The sequence below is a fragment of the Chroicocephalus ridibundus genome, chromosome 4, assembly GCF_963924245.1.
Source record: "Chroicocephalus ridibundus chromosome 4, bChrRid1.1, whole genome shotgun sequence".
NCBI lineage: Eukaryota > Metazoa > Chordata > Aves > Charadriiformes > Laridae > Chroicocephalus > Chroicocephalus ridibundus.
In genome coordinates, this window is record NC_086287.1 from 19,951,921 (window position 1) to 19,976,016 (window position 24,096).

The 24,096-nt window shown below is 36.7% G+C and overlaps 1 protein-coding gene across 3 annotated transcripts in view; it reads left to right on the top strand.

The window, feature by feature from the left end:
• CHID1 (chitinase domain containing 1) overlaps positions 1–24,096 on the top strand; it is a 117,665-nt gene that overhangs the window by 43,378 nt on the left and 50,191 nt on the right. For all 3 annotated transcript variants that reach the window (XM_063334113.1, XM_063334112.1, XM_063334111.1), the window contains 2 exons: positions 586–687; positions 3,015–3,170. In XM_063334113.1, coding sequence (XP_063190183.1) covers positions 586–687; positions 3,015–3,170 — 258 coding nt within the window. The remainder of the gene's footprint in view (positions 1–585; positions 688–3,014; positions 3,171–24,096) is intronic.

Below are 24,096 nucleotides of genomic sequence, written 5' to 3' on the forward strand. Positions count from 1 at the left end.
TAGGCCTTCTGCTTTTTAGGACTTTTTTGGAAGGGAATGAAAAGAAACTAAAGTGTTTTTCACTGGTGAGAAAAAAATTCATAAGTACAGTACAAACTGAAATTATCGTTCCTTTTGAGATTAATAAAAAGTTACCTTTGGTTTATGTTTTTGTATCAACAGCTGTACCCATCCATTTATTTAAGTATGGCTCAGATAACTTAGTTTTATAAATATAAAAACCAGTTTGACAGGCCAAGCGATTGAAGGTTTTGTAGAAGCTTTTAGAGCTCAGTTAATTGCTACCTAAGGCAATTTGATTAGTCCACAGCCCTTATCACTATTGTAGCCATGATGGAAATGCTTGTTTGGTAAGTATGCTGTGGAAGTCTGATCCTTCCCACTGGCAGCATAAGTAGCACTGAATTGTTTTTTTTTCTTAGGCATTTATTTTAAGAATGCCACTGAAATACCTTTTTTTGACACCTCAGAACGAAAGATTTTTCTTACCTGATCAAATAGCGTGAAACCCGAAGGAGAGACTAAGCCAGGTTATTGTAGTAATTTATCTCTTCCTGTTGTTTTTGTTTTGCTTTCTTTTAAAAGGACTAACCAGCCGGGAATGTTCACAAAGAAAGAATTTGATCAGTTGGCCTCAGCAATAGACAGCTTCAGTCTCATGACATATGACTATTCAACACCACAACGGTAAGACTCCATCTAACATTAGGAAAAGATTGCTGAAGGAAGTGATTCCCAGTTAAGTCGCTATTAAATCTCCAGCATGAGTTCAGATACTAAAGCTTCAGATTAGTAATTAGGATAGGTGATTTCTGAACAAGCCAATAACTCAAGACATTGTTTAATAGCAGTGTAGAATTGGCACCCAGATATTGTGAAAGGCTTTGTACTCAAGCTAAAAGCTTATCCTTTTACTAGTACTGTGAAACTTACTCTTTTTCCAGGCCAGGTTCTTTCGGTTTTAGTTATTTAGCACAGTTCTGCAGGACGGGTCCACGAATAATCTAGTATGTATCGTTGTTGAAAAAATTAGCTTTAAAGCACAATTGACAACTCATTTGCTTCATCCTGAGGCAGCAGACTGTCTTTTGGCAACACTGTTAATGTGAACATGCTTAAACATGTTTTTCCATTCTTCCACTAGTCCCTTCCTTGTACTGATACAGCTGCTTGTGCAGCAGCTCATCAAACCAGATCAGGGAGCTGATCTGACTGAAAAATAACACAAAATCCCACTCTTCTACATGAATATTCCCTTTCAGGAACTTAGTGTTTTTAACTGTGTGAAAATGGAACAGCGATGTAGTTGAGAGCTCCTTAAACTCTACAGAGACTCTTTAAGTTGCTGTTCTCCAAAAGCACGGTTCATTTCACCTCCAAATTGCATTTAAGGATATCCTTTTGGAATTCCTGGGAGACTCTGTGTATCTTGCTTCAAGGTGGCTGTCCAGAGTTAATATTTGTGGTAAACTGGCAGATTTAGAAATGCCATCATTTTTGTGTTTATTACATCACTAAAACCTTTGTCACCTGTAGTATATTAGCATTTTGATAATGTCCCGACAGATTTAAGAAAAAGGAACTTTTGTCTCTTCTGAAGTGAATTTATATACCTCCTTCTATCTCTCCCCAGGCCTGTCTCTACATCTTCAAACCTCACACCCTAGGGGAGAACAAATACAGGCAGTAATGTGTACTGAAGTTAGAACGGGTTTTTTATTACTTTCTGCTGGAATATGCAGCATAGATGTATCCAGTTTAGCTTTCCTCTGGGTAAATCTGACATCTATGAAGATGAGGTGCTAAGGGCTTTTGTACAGGCTATACAAACCCATCTGGAACACTGGATGAATTTTGAAATACTGTGCTGTAGGCGGCATCTTTCCTGTGTGGTGAAGCTACACCATGCTTTATGCCATGTTAAAATCACAGGCTCTCTTATGGTACAGTCAGATCTTTATGCTTTCACTGGCACTTTAAGTTACTTAGATCTGACTTGTAGCTGTTAATATTTTTACTTGAAAGGAGGAAGGAAGCATTCCTCAGTTAACACGCCCATTGTATTTGGAATAAATGTTGTTTCTGAGATGTAATGCTTCTAGTCTGAGAAGGGATTTGGTAAAAAAATTCAAATCTTTTTTTGCTTGAATTTGCTTTGATTGCTCTGAGTATATGAAATACAAGATAATACGTATATTTGCTCACAATTTTTTTGCCTTTAAACATGAATACAATTTCCATCAACATTCCTATACTGTATTAGCATATTGAGTTTTAATGGCACACATATCCCAAAGGCTTTGAGGCAGATAATTAGTTGGGAGTAGAAGATGTTGATATTTGCAAGACTAGAATATGCTTTTCCTTATCCTTGCGATAAAATGTGCTCTCCTCTTTGATGAGATAGGAATGGAATAAGCACGATACCCTGATACTGTGTATATGATAATTCAATTACTCTGTGTGTTAAGGCTCTACTCTTTTTCTTAATGTAGCTTTTTGTTAGGTGATTGCCTATTTAGGGTTTTATCCATAAATGTTAAACAGTCATTGAAACCCGTATTGCTTACCCAGTCACTGATTTTTATAGTTCTTCCTGTAAATAAATGATGGATTTTGTCCCAGTATGTTGTGACAATTTACAGTAAAAAAATTGAGGATATTACTGAAAAAGAACTGAAGTCATACAGAGTTTTGAATTACTGTGTGGGCATTATGCCAGGCCCAGTGACAGAGAAAATGTGCTAGGTGGAAACCTTTACTTACTGACTGTAAGAAGTTTTGTGTCCCTTCACCTTAGAAATGAATCACAAGTCAAGAGTGGGGCAAGCACGTTTTGTGCATCAGTACTTCAAGCCACTGAAGAATTTAACCTTCACAGGATTGTAGGTTAACCTTCACTGATTTTTGTGTGCTATATTTTGCTCTTTACCATTATGCTAGCCAAAAAGAGAAGGCTGAGAATGAATGTGTACTGTTTCTGACAACCATTCTGATTTTTGCTGACTTGACAGACCTGGTCCGAATTCTCCTATTCCCTGGGTACGAGCCTGTGTTCAAGTACTGGATCCTGATTCAAAATGGAGGAACAAAATACTGCTAGGGCTGAATTTCTATGGCATGGACTATTCTGCTTTGGGAGCCTCTGGGGAGCCAATCCTTGGTAGCAGGTAAGACTTCTGGATAGTAAGTACTTAGGTATAATATAGTCTCACAAAACTCCAAAATTTGCAGGTATTCTTGTTTAGAAATATGAATGTGTTAGAAACATAGAAATGGCAAAAGTGATAAATCTACACATGAAATAGTAGCTCAACAGTTAGAGTAAGACCTGTAACCTCTCTTTCCTGTACAGAAGTGGAGATAGATGGCACAGTTATCCTATGGAAAAATGGTTTATATAATTTTCCCGCTTTCCTCTATCCATGTTTGTACATGCAGTTTGCCATCCCTGTGTTAAATTGTTCTGCAGTATTCCCTCATGTTCTGTATTATTTTAGGGGTTCATGCAGTTGACCTAAAGATTGTTTCTCTCAGCCCCTGAAGTTGTTACCTGTTACTTTGAAATTTGATATTGGTTTCAAATAGCAATATGCCACCAAGTTTCTTTTGAATGGAAAAAGCTGCAATAAGCTCACCTGGAGACAAAAATCTATAACAAGATAAAGGGAAGTATTCCAAAGCCAGCCAGAAATTTTTTATTGATTCTCAGAGGAAAATGGTTGGTTTAGTTTTCAGTAATAATGACCTATAATAATAGTGAGCTTTGTAGAGATACAGTCAGGGTATAGTATGTCAAGCCAGAAGGAAAACCAAGAAAAACAGGGTGAATTTGGCAGAAAAATCAGGTTCATTCAGAAGTTTATTACTTTATAAAATAGAACCAAGCCAAGTGGAAACAAACCTAAAGCACAAGAGGTGATTGTTCTCACTTTCACAGGTTGCTAAGTTCATTACACCATGTTTCAATATAGTAACAGATTGTTTGTTAGGCATTGAAATGTTATCCAAGATGGATTGTGTAAGGTAAGGGCCTGAACTTTTTTTGTGTCTGTGCCTTCCGTTACACAAACAGTTTGTCATCATTGCACTTGCCTCTGCTGTCTTCCTGCTTCACCTTGGCTGTTTGCAGGGGTATAATACTGTAGACACAGTTTTCTCCCAGTGCTGAATTGTGTCTGAATTTTGCTGAATAACAAAAAATGACTACAGGGTGAAGAAAATAAAGCCCTTGCCTACAGTGAAAGGTATATAGTGAGTATATCAGAATAGATTCTGTAAAGTTAGTTGTAGTGGTTAGGCAGGAAAAATACTAAATAGTCAAAGCATTGTTGATTTACAAACCTAATTATTTAAGCTCAGCACAATTAATGTAGCTTCACTGTAATATTTACAGTTCCTTTTTCAGGCAGGAGTATTGCATTATCTAACAGAATAAAAAGATCTTGCTTTTTTCTGAACTGCAACTTTTGCAATGAAGTTTCCACTTGAAAACATACTGCACACTAGGATGACATCTACTTTTACTTTTCATAGATTCTTCTGGACTACATTATAGTATTAATTCATGTTGCTTTTTAACTAATGGCAAAGATATCCTAGCTAAAAGTCATGTATGATTAATATAAGGTTTACCAAAAGAGGCTATGTTTACCTGTATATATGGGGCACTGGTGCATAGTATGGGACAATATGTTTTATACAGAGAATGGTCCTATTAACATGTCCTTCATTGACAGACCACGATGCTGTAATTTTTCAGATATCTACCAGAAGCGAGATTCTGGACAAAGTCTTTAAGAAACTTTGAGCTTATGCATAAAGCACACTAATTTCCACTTTGCTGCCTTAGCTATTAAACATCAGTCAATGGTTAAGTTTATTTTTCCAGAAATATATGTTTGAGCGTGCACAGTTACGGGTTAGTCTTTGCTGTATATGTCATGTGTACTAACGTAATACTAACATAGGTTTAAGGTAAACGAGCTTCAAAATAGGCCAAGCTTCTGGCATAAAGAAAACAGAAAAAAAGTTCATTAGCGTAACATAGGCTTTCTGCCATTCATTTGGTAACATACTGTTTGTAAGGAAGTCCTAGTTTCTGGCATCTGTGAGTCTCTGAAAACTATCACTGTCACATCCAATTGAATACCACAATGAGCACAGCTTGTTCAGAGATACTCTTCCCCCCTCCCTCTAAAAAAGCTTCCCTCTTACTCCATTATTAATACTCTGGCTACATCAGGTTTCTTCTTTCTCTAAGATGACACATGGCTGGGGCTGCTCCTATTCCTTCCCATTTTTGTATCTGCTTCCTACTACATAAAAAGACTGCTCAGAAGCTGTGTCCAGTGTAGAAGTGGATGGCTTGATTATTTATTTTTCTCACTTCGTGTCCTTAGCGAATTTGAGCCTCCTGTTTCTTGGTGACTATAATTCAGTGTTAGTTGTGACCTGTAAAAAGTACCGAAGGTTTGAGTCATGGCTCCTTTAAGGCATCCTCTGTATGTTGTAGTGATAGTGATGTTAAGCTAAAGTACTGGTATTAAAATTAATTCAAAATCTATGAAGTTAACTGCAGTATGGTAGGTATCGACTTTTTTGTTGTAGGTTTCTCTTCAGGTTTTTTTGCATCTGAAATTTACTGCATGTACAGGTCTCCAACATGCCAGTGCTCCTTGTCACAGTGAAAGGCGCACACTGTCTTGTTGAAGCATATTCTGTGAAATCTGATCATCTTTTGTAAGACAACTGGAGAGTTGTAAGCTTCAGTGGCAAACTGTATAGTCTTAAGTTTTGATGTAAATGTAGTATGCACTTAAATTGATTATTAGTGTACCTTACACGTAGGATTACATGCATAGTGCATAAGCCTTTGCTGGTCTCACGTTTCAGTTTTTCTTTAGGATAGGAATTATGTGATGGAAAGAGGCTCTGAACACAGGTAGATTTCACTCACTGAATATATTTTCAATCCGGAAGTTCATAAAATAATATTCGATAGAATTCCTATTTGCATAAAATGTCATCTGGCAGTGTTTTTTTTATTGCAGAATGTAATCTAAAGGTAGAAGTACATAGTTACCGTTTTGCTGAAAAGGTATGCAACCTTTCCTTCATACACGCCATAAAAAGTAATATGTACGTGTGTTTGTTTATATGTCAGGATTAAATGAAATGAAAGAAACTTTTCTTTTACGGCACAATGTAGTTAGTTTTTGGGTATTGTTACAGTAGGAACTGCAGCTTATATTTACAGTAACATTGTGTTCGTCTCACAGCTCAGTCACAAGTATTATTTGTTAATACAATGAGTCAGTCTCAGAGATTATAGCACATACTGGTGCTTTAATCAATCAAGTACCATTGTTGTTTAGCTGCAGGGAAGCTACTTTCCTGTGTATATTTATTTCTGACATAATTGTATGAAATGCTAAGCCTGAAATAAAGGTGTTGTGCCTGTGATTCCCCAAATCACCTCTAGTGCTTCCGGCAATGTTTTCTGCCCTCTGGCTGTCAAGAATCAGGTGTCTGAACTGCTAAGATGCAGTCATTAAAACTTACCACTGTATTAAAATCCTGTCAGAATATAACCATCTGCTGTCGCTGACTTGCTGCGGAGTCTTTACCTTTGAGTCCGTTTTGAGACCTGTAGTAGGTCAGCAAGCCCCTCAATCTCACGAGCTTCTTACTTCCGATGTACTTTTTCGTCTTTAGCTATCTACTCTTCAGAATCTCTCTTAATCATTGGGACATTATATTTCAGTTGCAGTAATACCCATTGGGGTTTTTTTTGCCTCCTCATGGGAGGTTATACAGCAGTGCAGTGATGTTTTCCATTCCATGCCATCAAAAATCTGTAGTCTTTATGACCTGGGCCAAAAGGGAACCGATAAATTTCATTGCTAGCTGTGAATTAAAAGCAATGCAAATCAAAGACTATCGAGTGGCCGTGGTGCCACTTACATTTAATAAATCAGCCTTCTTTATTGAGCACATCCCTGCTAAGTTTAATGTGTTAAAGGCATTTTGTCTTTTTTTGTGTGGTGCTGAAAGAGTGAAGATACATCTCTGGTGTTCCATCTGACTGTATATAACTTTTGAATATATTCGGCATTAAAGCTGCTTTTGTTCCAAATGTAGCTGTTGAAAATAGATCTGTGAATAACTCCATTGTTGTAAGACAATGCTGTGTGTACTTACCTTTTATTTAAAGGAATACGAACAGGAATTTTTATGTTAATTTTTAAACATTTAAGAGGGATTGATATAATAAATTGCCAGTTGAAGCAAGGGAGAAACTAATTTGACAATGCATTGTACTATTCAGAGATAGAAAATAAGATGACTTGCAAGCTGTGTGAGGATGTAGAGTTCTACTGAGAATTACCAGAACTACCATTCTGTAAATAGCAGGTAATAGAACATGGTACTTAAACAGTTAGAGGTAAGCTTTTTCCCTGAATTAGAATAATAGAATCATATAATGGTTAGACTTGGAAGGGACCTTAAAGATCATCTAGTTCCAACCCCCCTGCCATGGCCAAGGACACCTCCCACTAGACCAGGTTGCTCAAAGCCCCATCCAGCCTGGTCTTGAACGCTTCCAGGGATGGGGCATCCACAATTTCCCTGGGCAACCTGTTCCAGTGCCTCACCACCCTCACGGTAAAGAGTTTCTTTCTAGTATCTAATCTAAATCTGTCTTCTTTCAGTTTAAAACTATTACCCCTTTTCCTATCACTACACTCCCTGATAAAGAGTCCCTCCCCATCTTTCCTGTAGGGCCCTGTTTAGGTACTGGAAGGCTGCTAGAAGGTCTCTCTGGAGCCTTCTCTTCTCTAGGCTGAACAACCCCAACTCTCTCAGCCTGTCTTCATAGGAGGGGTGCTCCAGCCCTCTGGTCATCTTTGTAGCCCTCCTCTGGACTTGCTGCAACACATCTATGTCCTTCTTATGCTGGGGACCCCAGAGCTGGATGCAGTGCTCCAGGTCTTTATTAGTAGCAATTTAAGAAGATTTGAGCCAGCTATGGCTCATGATTTTGTCTTACAGAAGGTAGCAAAAAAACTTGTGCAAGAAAGTTGTCTTCTTCAAGCTTCAAGGCTTTTGCCACGTTACTCTTCACGCTGTAATTCTCTCAGGATTTCCATTACTCCCCTGCATACAGGATTCTGTATCCTGATTGCTCATAGTTTATGTAACATTGGGGAGATACTAATATTTAAAATAAATGGATGGACCAATTAGCTCTGTAAGACTGAACATCCTGTTGATCTGTCGTCCACCTCTCTGCTTCATTGGAGAAACTGTTAAGCTCACTCTTAAGTTGTACTTCTGGATCAGATGGTAAAATCATGGCAGTGATAGGATGAAGTTTCAATTGGGCCTGGAATCAGAAAGAAGTTATTTCTATATTTCAAATAGCTAAATAATTCAGGAATGTTTCGAGAAGTTTATTCTTTTACATTCCCTCTGGGCTATTCTGTTATGTGTGGCTTCCATAGTATATCTGTCCCTCCCTCCCTTTAGGAATTTACAGTGAGCATGAGCTCTTTGCTGAAAGACCAGTTAATGAATATAAAGTAGATAGAACATCTTATGAAGTTAAATTATTATCATATTTCAGCTTGTCCAAGTTGTAAATATAATGTTAAATACAAAACTTTTATAATTGTTTTTTATTCAAAGCACGTTCCTTATTTCTTTTGAAATGAGGGAAAGGTTTATTAGGCAGATGGTTGGTTCTGAAGTTCAGTTGTACAGTGGCATATTGGCCATGGGTGATCGAGTATATCTCAGTACATCTATTTTAAAAAAAAATCTAGTCACCTGTGGTGTACATTTTAAATGGTGGGCATACTGCTGTGAAATGTGCTCTTCTGTCTCTCAGGATCTTTTTTAATAGTAAATTTGCTACAGGCAATATTTAGGAAGATGAATGTTGACAAAATAGTAATGATATAGTTCTTTACTGTCTCATTGTTGTACTCTAACCATTAGAAGATAGCATGATGGAAGTGGGAAAAATACTTCTGTGGTTTAAAACAAACAAAGGGAAGAGCCAGAAAGCTTTACTGTAAGTTAAATTTACTTACATTCATAGATTTGCATGTGAGTGACTGTAAAGTGAAAAAAACTCATTGCTTTGAAGCCCTTATTTGGGCTTGTGAGATCACTAGTGGTGGACCTGAAACCACTTCTAGCCCTGACTAAATCTCTTCAAATATATGGTGATTAACAAACAACATAGAACAGGTAACACTATGTATGTATCCAGATTCTTCCACTATCAGTCCCTTAGCTCCCATTGCCCCATCCTCTCTCATGCTCAGGCCTGAAAGGATAATGATTAATTTTTGCCTGTTGTTGACTATCCCCCACAAGATACTCATTCTGTTCAGTTGCATTGCAAATCAATTGGGGATGACTGTGAACAGGGCGTCCTGAAAATGCTTAGTGTCTCTGTATGAGTTAGCCTAGAGCTGGCTAAGTGCACCATGCTGACTTGTTGGATCGTGTGCAGTGTAGATTCCTCTGGGAAGCTTCTGATTTTGAGGGCATGAAGTCCTCCTCTTTTTAAGCCAAAAGTCAGGAGCCTGGATGATGTTTCTCGGTCACCCTGGGACCTAGCCACCACTGATAGGGATGCATGGACTTAAGTGTTGGGTCCAGGCAGCTGGAAATTTTTCTCATATTTCTAACATGTGAGAGTTTTTGACCTTTTCCTGGGAAAAATACAGCCTGGGGTTTTGTCTGGTTGGTTTGTTTGTGGGGTTTTTTTTGTTTTGTTTTTCTTATTGTCTGCTGCCCTCCCGCCCCCGCTCACCCTACTGCCTGACCGTTTCATGTCTAGAGTTACTTTACCCCATTGGTTTTGATGAGGTGGGACACTTTTTTGTTGATTAATGTGTCTGATGATTGAAAAATTGGGCTGGCTTGAAAAAATAATGGAATATATGTTCCTGAATACAGATACTGTAAGACAGGGCTTGTTTATCTTGCAGCTTGAATAGAGCTAGCTTCTGGTTGTCTATTATCTTTACTAGAAAATTGACAGTAATGAGATCATTTGTATTTTGTGAAGGAGGGCCATTGTTTGATGTGTATGCCCATTTTTTTTTAACAGGCAGGTTTTTACGTCTTAAAAGAAAGCAGCTTGGAGTTTTTCTAATCTTAAACTGATTTTGCAATCCTCATTACTTAATTTGAACATTAGTCCATTCAGTGAATTGTTGGGGAAGCAGTCAGAATTAGAACAAATTAGAACTTTTATAGGCCTGTTGAAACTAATCTGAATATTATAAGTATAGGTTTAAAAGTCTGAATGAACTTTCTTGGTAATGCAAATATAATTTCAGTTGTCTGAATTTATAGGAAGAAGATTATATACCCCTTCATTTGCTAAAGGGAACCGCTTTCAAAGCTTTATTTAGCAAACTCTGAAACTTATGGTAAATCCTGATAAAGCACAGTTCTTTGCCTTTTTTTCTGATCTGATAAAGTCATGTCTTCATTACTTGGCTATGTGTATGCTCTCAAAGCAGGCTGGCACAAGCATTGCTGGGGACCCAGTGCTTACACAATGAGTCTTTGGGGCTTTTTTCTTTGGGATGACTCTAGACTGGTCCTATGGACTGAAACTCATTAGCAGTTCGAGTGCCTTTTCTGCTGTTGTTTCATCTAAAAAAGCATCCGTTTCATGCACTCTGAGACTGCTCCATGATTCAGACCCAAGTGTGGTGTTAGTTTTTCTTTTAACAGCTCAGTCCTAATGTGAACTGGAAGTTTGATGTAGGCAGAAGCAGAAGCATACAATCTAAATGCCTCCTTTACAATACAACTGGGGGAAAAAAAACGCGTTAAGTTACAAAACACATTGATTACTCTTTGCAAAAGGCAGTGAAAAAAATTCGGTAAAAATATTTTAACATTTTTCAAGGCTGTTTTTTATACACAGTCATTTTAGAGGGCAAGAATAACTGCGCGTGTTTATTACAATTCTAGAGAAAAGCAGCAATCGCAGCAACAAAGTAGGCAGAGTGGTCTAATTCTTGACGGAAGGACTTGATAACCAAGGCAAGAGGCAGCATGGAAATATGTAAGACTTAGGAATAGGCTTGAAGCACTGAATTAATACTTCCAGAAAATAGTAATGGAGCGTATAGAAGTACAAGTGTGTTCTACAGCATTAACAGCTTTTGATGTGTGCAAACAGCTTCTTTACACTTGGAGTTATACAGCAGGTGATTGAATGAGGTTTCTGCTGATAACATTCAGTAGCAGTATAAGGTCCAATAAGTTTTTTCTTTACATTTTTATGAGATATGTCAGTACGTTATTAACACCAGGAAGTAAAGGGAGGTGGGTTTCCCCCCCCCCAAAATTAGTTAATTCCTATTTTAGGAAAATGGATCTAGAAATGTTGAGTAATAAATTTTAGCTAAAATAGTTTTTGGATTTTGTGCTCTAAAAATAGGAGAGTTGCATTTCAGAATGTTACTGGAATGTAGTGTTGTTTGTGGCTAAAATGGAAATCAAGGGAAACTCTGATGTTTAATCTACTCTTAGGAAAAAAATACAATATTATGAAAATTATTACAAATAAGTTATTTGGAAACAGAATGAGATGTACAAAATTATGCCCAAAATATATCTATATATCCTAAATAGTTATCTCTTTCTGACAGTTTTATGCATGTCCTTTCCATGTTTAAATCAAATGTTGGTTTTGTTACCCTATTTTAGAAAGAAACCGTCATTGCAAAAACTAAAAAGCTCTCCATATGCCATATCTTCGTAAACCTTTTGCAAATAGCTTCTGCCTTTTCTTATTTACCTGCCCTTAAGGTTGGGGAGGGGAAAGAAAGTTCCTCTAGAATAGTGTTTTGTGTAAAGTTTGATGTAGCTGTATTGCCAAGCTTTGAGCAGGTATGTGCAGTTCCCTGTTTGTGGGTGAGGACATTGATTGGGGTGAGAGGGTTAAAATGGGGTCTGTAAGTTCTGCAACCCGGTTTCTGTAGAATTGGGGATAGTCCTACTGCCAATCTCAAATACAGGGTGGGGGTGTAGATGGCAGGTGGTGCTTGCAATCTTGAATATAAAATTATCTACTACAGTGGTTTAAACCCAGAGGAGTTCATCTTATCATCAGTGTTTCCTTGTATTTACCAAAATTTAGAGACATTAGTCTTTTACAAGTTGAATTTTTTTCTTGTTTAGGTGAGAGCAAAATTTCCCCGAGTCCTGGGCTTTGAGTCCCAGTAACTTATTTTCTTAAGGTGTTTCCAGCTGAGGAGTAGTTCTGGGTTAGAGGTCTGTGCTTAGCATGCGGATCACTTGGAGCGATAAACCTGGAAAGGTAGAAGTCCACGAAGCTGTCACTTTCCATATTCTTGCCCTGCTTTGAATTAGTTTTAATGGATTTAGATATAGTTACATTTCACTGGATTCTGCATTTTATAGTAATAAGGCACTAGACAGTTAGAGAAAACTCAATGTAGAAGTGGAATATATTTTAGTATTGACAGTGTGAGTGAGAAGTTATGATTGCTATTGGGAATAATAATCTATAGAATTAGCAGCAGGTGAAAAAATGTGTTCTGAAGGGCTTCTCAGTAATCTTACACTTGAATAGGAAAAGAAGTGATCTTTTAGCTGCAGTAAGGAAAAGTAAATGTCTTCAAAAATAGTAGTTTTGGAGCATGGAAAAAAATTTCTAGAGCTGACACAGAGCCATGTGTTTCAAATGCCATTAATGTGTATATTTTGACATGTGCTGTTCAGAATTAGATTCTAAATAACTTCTTTTCCATTCACCTTCTGGAAGTTCACTGCAGTTAGTTACTAGAATTCCCTTTTTAGCAATGGACACAATTTAAGATCACTCTCTCTGCTCTGCTCCATGTTGACAGCTTCTCATTTGAAATTAGAGTATTTCTATTCACATGGCTCTGATGGGAAGTTATCTTTGGAGTTTTGACACTGTTATTTCTATATGTTCTGTGTAGAAAAAACACAGAAGCAGTCTAGTGTAATTCACTCTGATACATATAGGGGGTTTAAAATTTTAAAAATTGGTTATTTCCGAAATATTTTTTTTTTCTACCACCTTAGTGTCCTGTATTGCAAATTGTGCTTGCAGACTAGTAGAATAGTGTTAGCTATGTCATATTTTCTACTTGGCTGTTTATATTTTGACCACTCTTCTGAATCTTTCTTGGATTCTGACATTTATTTATCTGCTGTTTAAATGTCTCTGTTCCTCCTTGCATGAGTTTGGAAATATCTGCAATTAAAATATTTTGGCAGCTTTAATTTCTTTGGTATATGAATTTTAGTAATAGGATGTCTATCGAGCTGAAAATTTTTTAAGAACTGCTGATTTATACAATAAAAGCTTTTTGTTCACAGGATAATGAATTTACTTTTAGAGCTTATTTTCACATTAAATTTTCACCTTGAAACCTTTGTTTTGATTATGAATAGGAATGAGAAACACATTTTAAGATTTATCTATTTTAGCATATTTTACACACAAAAACTGCAGTTCAGATAATCCACGTCCATTGAAAGACTACTGAAAATGAGTCCTCAGCCAGCACAAAGTCAGGCATAAAGGCAAGAAGAGTAATGGGAGAGAGAGGGCTTTTGAAACCAATCTTCCTTCATTTATATAAATGCATAATGTGAAAAATGCTGGTATATTTATTTATTCATTTCTATTATGTCAGTTTTAAAGCTGATTTTACTTTCCATAGTCTAATTGGATTCTCTGATAACGAGTAATAGATAAGTTGAACTGGCAATATTTATAGAAATAGGGGGGAAAAAAAATCCTTGCAGAAATAATACGAGTCATATCTTGTGAGACCCCATGCCGGGTACTGCGTCCAGCTCTGGAGCCCCCAACATAAGAAGGACACGGATGTGTTGGAGCGAGTCCAGAGGAGGGCTACAAAGATGACCAGAGGGCTGGACCACCTCTCCTATGAAGACAGGCTGAGAGAGTTGGGGTTGTTCAGCCTAGAGAAAAGAAGGCTCCAGGGAGACCTTCTAGCAGCCTTCCAGTACTTACAGGGGGCCTACAGGAAAGGTGGCGAGGGACTCTTTATCAGGGAGTGTAGCGATAGGACAAGGGGTAACAGCAGCAGGTTGGATGGGACTTTGAGCAACCTGGTCTAGCGGAAGGTGTCCATGCCCATGGCAGGTGGTTTGGAACTAGATGATCTTTAAGGTCGCTGCTAACCTAAACCATTCTATGATTCTGTATTTTTAAAAAATAATAATAATTTTTTTAAAAGTAGGTTGACTGTTTCAGTGCAAGTGCGGGGCCTTGAAGAAGGAAATAAAATCCATAAAATTGTGGCCTAAGTTGTAAAATTATATACTTATTTACTGCAAAATCCTCAAATTCTGAATTTAACTTCCTTATTAAGCTTCTCATTTCAGCGTGTGGAGCATTGATTCTCTGTATGTTACCTCTTTCGTAACTGTTAAAGGTTGCATAAAACCCAGGTAGTTTTAGTATTAGGTTATTAAATGTTATGTGCATCATGGCTGATCATGTTATAATGCTATAGTGCAATGGCACAAAATGTCCTGTTTCCCTTGTTCTCTTTCCTTTAGAGTTTTGCCATTTAGATCATTGTAATGTAGTGACTATTTTTCTGTAGCCATGTTTCCAAATCTAATAGAATAATAAAGCAATCATCGGTCAATGGAATCTTTATCTGGATTTATTGTTCCACTGTTTTAATAAAAATGAATGGATTCAAATAGTCAGTTTGTCCTGAAGTAGCTATCTAATTTAAGGGATGCATTTGAGACCTTTGACCAGAACATTCGCATCCCATCACCTGAAGCTGTGCTTTCAGCTGTATGACCTGCCTTGCCTTTTGCACCTCCATTGAATAGTTTCTATTTATGTTTAAGTACAGCTTCTATTATTCTAAGTTGAAGCCGTCCTTTAAACAACCTGACCTTGTGACATAGGACTTTCCACCTTCAGAATGTTCTTTTACTGGGACTGTTAGGCCGAGGCCTGTGTTTTTCACTACTGATTACTGCCAACATGGTATCTAAGGTGAACAGCGCTGTGTAAATATTTTGCTTTCCTTTGTCTGTATGTTTTCTAGTCAATATGCCTGATAACTAACTGTGGTATACCAGGGGGAACAAAGTCCCCCATCTCCTCCAAAGCAAACTGTAATATAAGACGAGGACTGTTGTGGAGATTGGAAAGCAAATGATTGGAAAGCTTATTCGAAACACTTAGGCATCTATGGAGAGAGACCCCGGTTCTTTTGGCTAGCAAGACAAAAATTTGGATTTTATATTTTTGAAGGGAAAGGAATGTGATGATTAAAAGACAGAATTTTTAATACAGCTTCATTTTCTTTCTCAATTCTGCTGTTGACTTTGCTGTGAAACCTTAGCGGTTTATTTAACCTCTTTTCCTTTATTTGAACTATCAGAAAAGGAAACATGTACATATTTTAATTCTCGGAGTATTGCCTGTAAGAGATCTGTATTTGAACTTTGGCAAATATTGAGATTTTTAGTATAGATGAAAAAACTTGGAATTAATTTTGATATGCAGTTTGTGTTTTTGAAGTGATTGCGTATGTAAAATTGGAAAGACACCACTTAATATAAAAAGACTGTGGTACATTGTTCAGAGCAATGGTGAATTTGGCTAACAAAATTCAAGAACACTGGACAGTAATAGTATAATAAATATTTGGGAGTCAGCTAGAGATCATAATTGGGCGCTATGTTTGTGTTTTGTTTTGGGGGTTTTTGAGGTGTTAGAAGAAACATCTGATCTTTTCACTGAAAGCAAAGATGTTTTTTGCCTTACCAATAATAGCTTTTCATATTTTCCAGTTTCTTGAATTGCATTAAATATATAAATTTAATCAGTTATTTAATGAGTCCTAGGTATTATCTCTCTTTCTTCTTGATTCCTGAGTCCTCTGATTTCTCTGAAAGGCTCTTCCTGTTACCCTCACTTACTGCCTTGTATCCTGCACCTTCAAACTCTTGCTAGTTGTTTGTCTTAGTTCATTGGTAAATATAATCTTCGTGAATGGAGTCACTTTGCCTTTTCTCTCTAGACAATTTGTCTGAAGGATATATTTTTGACAGGGAGAAAAAAAGGTAAATGTGGAGTCTATTAAACAAGAAAAACCTCCGCCAGGATTGCTATAAAGTTGGGAGAAAAAATAATTCACTCTCATGGAAAATAAACGTTGAACTTTTTCTTCTTAAACATGTTTCATACTACCAGTGGTTCAGGTAAATAATTTTATCATGTAAGTGACAGTGCAAGAATCACCTCATGAAATGAGCCAGAAAACTCAGCCTTTCTCCAGCCCTCCAGTGGATAACAATTCTGCCCTCTGTTCGTTTTATGGTTGCCAGAGCTACTGGGAGAGAATAAATAAAGGGAAGTCACAGAATATTCTGCCTTATTTGATAGCCTGCTGAAGGGGACCTTTTTTGTCCATTCCTTTAAGAGAATGAAATAAGTTTAGAGATTGACAAATGCGTTGCCTGGTGGTGAGGGGTTTGTTTTTTTTTTTTTCCTTTATTAAGAATAATCCTGGAATATTGTGCAACAAAGGAACTTGGTTTGGATTTTGAAAAAGTGTTTTTGAAGATGTTGACATTTGGTACTTTCTCCTCCTTCACAATATTAACTGTCAGCATTTTCCTTCCTTATAGCTAAACAGGGAGGGTCATTTTATGGTGTCCTCTTTGTAGTAGAAGGAAAAGATTGTCTTGAAACTACATGTTCGGGGATAGTCTGGGGATCTTATAATTTCTTCACCTACTCTGAAATGACTTTGAGGAGATTCCAAGTTATTTGTCTCCCCCCCGGCCATGTCAGGTGCAGAGTAAAAGTTTTGAATGTTGTCCATTCAAGAAACAATAATCTTTGTCAGCGAAGGATATATGATACTGTCTTATAGCAGTGCTGGAGTCTCATTGTTATGGGTTTCTTTTATGCTAGAAACAATTAACAGTCCAATAACATTACCAGTGCTGTAAATCTCGTTATATTAGCCATGTTGTTCTATTAAAGTTTGCTATTTGATATGCAATTTTTCAGCTAGTTATTCAAAATCTTTAGTTCTTCAACTACATATTTTTAATTTATATGTTCACATCGTGGCAAATTCACCATGCCTTTGCATGATCTCTTATCCTGCACCGTGCTGAAACATATTGTAAAAAAAATATGATTCTATTTATAATTCCAAATTCTACACGTTTTACAAACTTTGACATACTGAAATAAAAAGTTCTCAGATAAGAATGTTTCAAGCTGCTATATTGAGTATGTTGCTTTCAGAGTGGCTTAAACCTTCTCCCATTGTTGCAGCACCAAAAAGGAACATGCCTGGTGCTAGAGTTGGAATTTACCTACCTCAAATAAGGAATCGGAGTTCCCAAAGAAAGTAAATTAGATTGATACCTGAAACTCAGCTCAAGATCTGGTGGGGGAGCAGAAGAGCATGTTAATCTTAAAATAAATTGGAAATATAAATCAAATATTTGAAGTATTGCAGGACTTTAGATCACCTTGACCTGCTTGTATTGAAAAAGAACTTTGAGTCAAGAAAAAACTTAAAAGGAAGCTAAGCAGGGAGGGATGCTAATCATTCACAGTTGCATAGTAGAAATATAACAATATTTGAAAAGCAGTATGACAGGCTGAATAACTTGCATAAAATGAATTTATTTATTTACCCATGTTATGGCACTGTTAAATTGCAGAGTTGTGCTTCCATTTGCTGGGAAATATAAAATCTATAAAAAAATTCCAAGTATTCATTAGAGTAGTTTGCAAAAAAAGTAAATTATGTATTGAGATGCCATGGAGTGATTTTTGAACTAGCAATGGAAAATATCTCTTTACAAACTGCTTGAAGTTTCACTGAGTTCTATTTGCTTTTGAGGTGCTTATGCATGTTTCATATATATTAGTGTTCAAAGACATTGTTTGGTTTTCTTTGATAAATTTCGTATCTTGAATATTCTACGCTGTCATCCAAATTAGTACTATTTTTCTTAATTTCTTAAGAAAATAAGTTTTATGACTCATGTTGTCTCTGCTGGTCAGCTTATCCATGCAGTTGTTCTCTGCAGTGGCTTTTGGCTATATGAATGACTTTAAACCAAAGTTGACAAAGACTGAAGTTCTGAAAGATTTGAAAACTTTTCTGAATATAGGTGGTTTAGCAGAGCTGTAAATTATAAGTTATGGCTGTGAAGAGAGTATACCTCCCTACCATAAGCTGGTTGCCAGAGAATCCATGTAAAGCTCAATTGGGAAAAGTTTTGCACTGGATTAGGTAGAGGGAAATCCAGCTAGAGAGAGGAAATCAGATTTCATGAGTTGTGCTGTGCATGGAATTGCTTGCTGTAACTGTAGACCTTGATGTTCTCTGGGAGAAAAGTTGTAGGAAACTTCACTGTTTTCAGTACTTAGGGTCTCCTGCTGTATGCTGTGAACTTGGTTGTGTACTTGGTGGACTAGAGTACGTTATGTCTGTGCATTTCACACTGTGATTCGTTGAATGTGGATTGCATGGAATATTGCAACAGCTTTTTGATGGGTAGACTTGGCTGATTGAGGGCTTTCTGCTTGACCACATATAAATTTGGGGAAAAAGAACCTTATTTGCTTTACACTGATCTGAGACTCAAAAAGATAAGTGTATTTGCTGACAATTTGCACAGCAAGCAATATTCTGCTGGAAACAAGGTATGTAAACTTTTATTTTCTTAGTATTATTTAAACTGACAGGAATGATACCTAAATCTGCAAAACAGTCTAAATGGTAACTGGTGTCAGTAATCACATTTAAGATGACCTCAGAAACCTCCTGTATTAGCTGCTGTATCACATACAGACTTCATCTTTCAATAGCTATTACTAACTTGTTCTGTCTCCTGAGGAAGATAGTCCTTATATGTTACTTCTGTCAGCTCTTCCTGGTACAAAAGCTGAGCAGAATTAGTTTATCCACATGAAAGTTTCAATAGTGAATAAAAATAAAATTTTCTTCAGTATTAGCAATTCTGCTCAAAACAAGCCAAATTATTTTACAAAGCTGTTTTTAAATTATAAAGGTTGTTGTTCATGTACTATTACTCTCAGATTTGGGAACTAGGTCTTTAAAATGGCTTATTTCAAAGATGAAGATGTATTTGACAGATACAGATATAACATTAGGTAGATATCTAATAATCAGTGTATTTCAGAGGAAACATTTTAAGTTTATGCCTGCCTTTTATTTTTCTCTTGTGTTGGTAGTGCTGACCTTACTTCATTTTTCTCTCAACAAGCACTAAGTCTTGCTTTTCTCCTTATAGCCTTTCATCTTTAAAACCCACAAAAAACTTAAAAAAAAAATTTCTGAACAGAGCAAAAGATTTTTTCCAGACTCCTATCATACATTTTTTGCACTGCAGTAACATGTAGGAAACTCACATGTGGACTCAGCATGGTACAGATTAAAAATGCACTGTCTCACCTGTAGTGATTTTGGTCCTGTATAGATGCCTCCTTAGCCCTAAGTAATCTTTCAGCTTTTTTTTGTGTGGTTTTTGCCACAAGATCTCTACCTTACATGACTGCAAACTGTTACTGGATTTTACATTCCTTAAGGAAAGGATTTGGAAAAAGTAGTTTTTTGGGGAAGCAAAAAAAAACCAGGAAAAGGAAAATGGAAAAAGGTATTCTCATCACAGTCAAATGCCAGGTAGATGAAGAGAGTTGTCAGTGAAGAATAGTACTTAGCCAGATTACAATAATTTCTCTTTATCAGAGGTAGGTAGTTTCCTGGGAAACAGGTAAAAAGCGGTGATTCTGTTTGTCTCAGGCTACTGTATTCACCCTTCTTTTTTTCTTTTTTTTTTTTCCTTCTTCCTTTGAAAACTGTTTGACAGATGCGAAGGTTAATGAATTTTAATTTTAATTTGGCCTTTTCCATGGGTTGCTGACGGTTCCTTCTACGCCATGGGGACCTTTCTTTTCCAACTCACTTCATGTTTCAGTAAGAAGTGGAGCATCTGATGGAAACTTCTTCATAAATAAGTGAACTCAACTGGAACACAGCCAAACACTATCAGAACTGGCTCCCTGAATCCCAGTCTTGTGTTCTACCACGGTTTGAGAGATTAGATTCATTAACCTCTCATTAGAAACATGTCAATGCTAAAATCCCACATTATGCTAGATTCATCCTATTAGAAATCCCAAAAGGCCAGTTAACAGAAAAGAATTAATGTTTCTTATTCCAGAAGTTAATAGTAGATTCCTCATTTGGCTCTGTTCCATTTAATTGATATGGAAACTTGTTAGGTGCTTTTTTCTTTAGAATTAGCAGAAATTTTATTAATCCTGACAGAATTGTTTGATTAAAAAAAAAGCTTTTATCATAGAGGAAATACAAGCACTTGCAGTATAAAAGTATTTATTTCAGTATTACATTTTCTACATATGTATATAGAGAGTATTGCATGTATAGAATATGGTATATATTTTACTTACAATAACACTTGCAAGAGTTATCTCTGTATCAGTCATATCTTAACTTAGACAGAACTTGTTATTTATAGAAGGATATTAAATCCTATTGGAGTATCTCCAAATGCATCCAGATATTAAAACACTGTGTTTAATTCCAGGTAGATTTCAGAATATGAGGTGGAATGAAACATCTTTTACGTTGCCTTTTGACCTAGGGAGCTTTCTCCTCTAATGAGAATAAGCATTGCAAAATAATTTGAGTAAAATGGAATTCATTCCTCATCAGTCATATTACATAGCTTCTGCTCAAGCTTGATGCAAATGCCAGTTAAAATCCATAGAACAAATAGCAAATGACCTGTCACTAGCAATACATTTTTGTGTGTATTCATCTGCTACTGTGAGCAAAAAAAGAAATTTCCATTTTGTGTGGTGGTTATAAGCAGCATGAAATAATGCTGTTGAATCACTTAATGTCATTGCTTGAAATGGAAAACAGTATTTTCAAAGACATTGTACTTTGATAAGTGTACCTCTGCATAACAGCCACCGTTGTTAGGACATTTGGCTGCTATTTCAAAGTAGGTAGAAGTTGAACACAGGGTCATTAGTAGGGAAATGAGAAAGAGACTGGTTGAACCGTGCTCTGCCCTCCCTGAGACAGAAACGGGAACAGCCACCAGAAAGAACACAAGATCAAGGGGTTCCTGTATCCTTCTCCTGCCGGACAGAGGGCAGTAACTTAAATGAAAGGAGTGAATGGAGGCAAGTCCCTGCTTGGGATGGCAGGTGAACCCCCTCCTTGTCTACCTCACCTTCCCAGGTGCTTCTGTACAACAGGTATGAGGCTCTGTATGTGGAAGATCAGTCAATGGATGATGTGGATGAAGAGGATGAAGTAGTGACAACAAAAGGAAATGATATGAGATTATGTCAGTATTTCATAAATAGAGTTCATGGAGTGCTGTTTATCAAGCATTGGTACAACTGGTGGCACACTTGGCACTTCCTAGTGTATTGCATCATTGTATTTCAATAAGTCTTTTGGCCACTGCTGCCTGGTCCCAGAGGTTGTGATGGTCTCCTTTTGGATGTCAGTCTTGTGATTGTGTGTGTCTTAGTCATGTCAGAACAAGACCACAGCAGTCTGCTCTGAGGAAGTTTTATCTTCGGATACTGGAACAATGTAGCACATATATTTCGGTGAGATTATCAAGTAGGGTGTATGTTTGGAAGGGCAAGACTGAATCAACCATCGGAATGGAAAACGTAAGATTAGTGGATTTATGGAAGTGTTTTCCACAGTAATTAAATGTATCAGCATCACCAGAAAAACAGATTTGTAAAATGCAAAAGGGTTTCTGTAAGACTAAACTGTGACCTTTTGCCTGCTGGACTATTTGAAAGAGGTATGTTACAAGTAATAATTTCATTTGTATTTGGATTTTTTTTTTGGTTCTTTTAGAAAGCATTTGATAAATTGCCTCAAAATATCAATAAAGAAACATAGTAGTAGAGAAGTTAAACTGTGCTTGTTATGTATAATGGCAGTCACTGAGGTAATAAGAACAAAATGATCAATGTATGGAATAAGAAGTATGATTTCTTTAAAATACTTTCTCAAAAAAATGCTTGAGTGATTCCAGAATCACATTCAGTAAAGAATAAATCTCCTAAGTGCATATCTTTCAGTTACACACTGTTGTCAGTATAATTTTAGGTTTTTGTTATCAATATAAATTAATATTTTATTTTGAAGAGGTGGATGTTAGAATATTAGAAGTTTGGGCTATGTTTAAAGTTAAGATATTAGAGAAGCTTTCTCCAAAGAAAATGCAGGGCAGGAATTCAGTTTGTCTTACAGATTTCATCAAGCAACACAGGGTTGATTTCTGCAACAGGAAGTTGCACCTGTCTCAACAATGCAAAGTATGAAAATACATCTCAGTTGCCTTGGTTGTTGAGACATGTTTGAATTCTGTTGTGCACAACCTATACAATTCTTTGTTCAGTAGTTTGGGGTTTCTTGTGGGGGTTTTTTTGGGTGGGCTTGTTTTGCTTTGTTTTTTTTAAGGGTAACTTTGCTGTTACTCTTTACAAAAAGTCAAGAAAGTTTTTCTAAGAATATTAAACTGAAGAGTAGCTGTTCAGTAGACTAGCTATAAAGGAACAGCTCTCTTCTGTCTGCTGGTGGTTCTTAGTTGCATCTATGCTTTTCAGTATGTAGAATTCCTGACCTGCATGATTTGAAAGTTACTTGTAAGATGTGCCTCCATACGTGCCGTAAGTTTTGTGAGGCATTTTAATTAAAAAGACTTTGGCTTTCTCTGGTGCTAAATACCAGAGGTAATGTAGTATATAGCTTAAAACTAATGACATATAAAAATCATACTCATCTACACTAGAATAATACTGGTCTACTTTTATGTACAAATAGAAACTTTGGTTCATTTGTAACTTTCTAGGAAACATAGTTTATCAGGAGCTTCCATAGGACCTGAAAAGCAAAGCTGCTTTCCACTCGCACAGAGTATCCTGTGGCATATGTAGGCAGTGTTTTTTATCTCAGGGTTGACGTGATTATATATATTATTCTGAATGTGTTCATTTGCAGAGATGTGCTGCCATTTCAGAGTGATATTTTGTAAAGCTCCTTGAGAGTTGATGTTGAATGACATTATCACTAATATGGTTTTAAGGACCATAAGTCTCAAAAGTCTTTAACTGTAAACACCTGCTGGTGCTCTACTTTTGTATTTTTGGGACTGAAGAGATACTTTGGAAGCTGATGGGCCTCTCTGTTGGGTTTTAGACGTTTAAGTTTTTTTCCTTTTTCATACGAAACAAACCAATGTACCACTGATTAATACATAACTTGTGTCTTAAATTGCAATGAGTATTCTCACAAGCAGCAGTGTCTACTAGTGATACACTTAAAAAGATGCAGTATGTGTCTGGATTCCTTAATCCAGTCTCTAAAAAATAAATAAATAATAAGAAAAAAATTCCAGTTTTCTACTTCATCATCTTCAGTGGTAAGATCTCCATCACACACAGTATATTTTGCTAAGAGGCCAGTTGAAAATGAAAGGAGGTTGTTCCTGACCTCTCTGCTGAGTCACAGTGCAGCTTTAATTTTTATATCCTTTCACCTCTGGATAGCTTGAACTCCTGTATATAGCACTGATGGCAAAACATGCTGATTAAATTTGCCATGACCTCTGAATACCATGTAATTTTCTTTGTCCTTCTAGCACCTTGTTGTTTTACTGGCACCTAGTTGCAGCTAGGAAGGTTCCTAGATCACTGATGACAGTGAAACAATGAGCAGTGTAATTTGGTGAAAGTATAGGTTGCTGATCGTACTTTGTATCTGCTGTTATTAATTTCCATGAGAGTTGTGTCTGCTTTACATACATGTGAGTGGGCATACCGTTTTAGAAATATCTGGAAATACCTTTTTAGTTTAAACAATTGTCAGAGGAATGTTTTCTTTGCATACGTGCTCTCATAAGTATTAGGCAAGCCTAGCGCATATTGATGTTAACAGG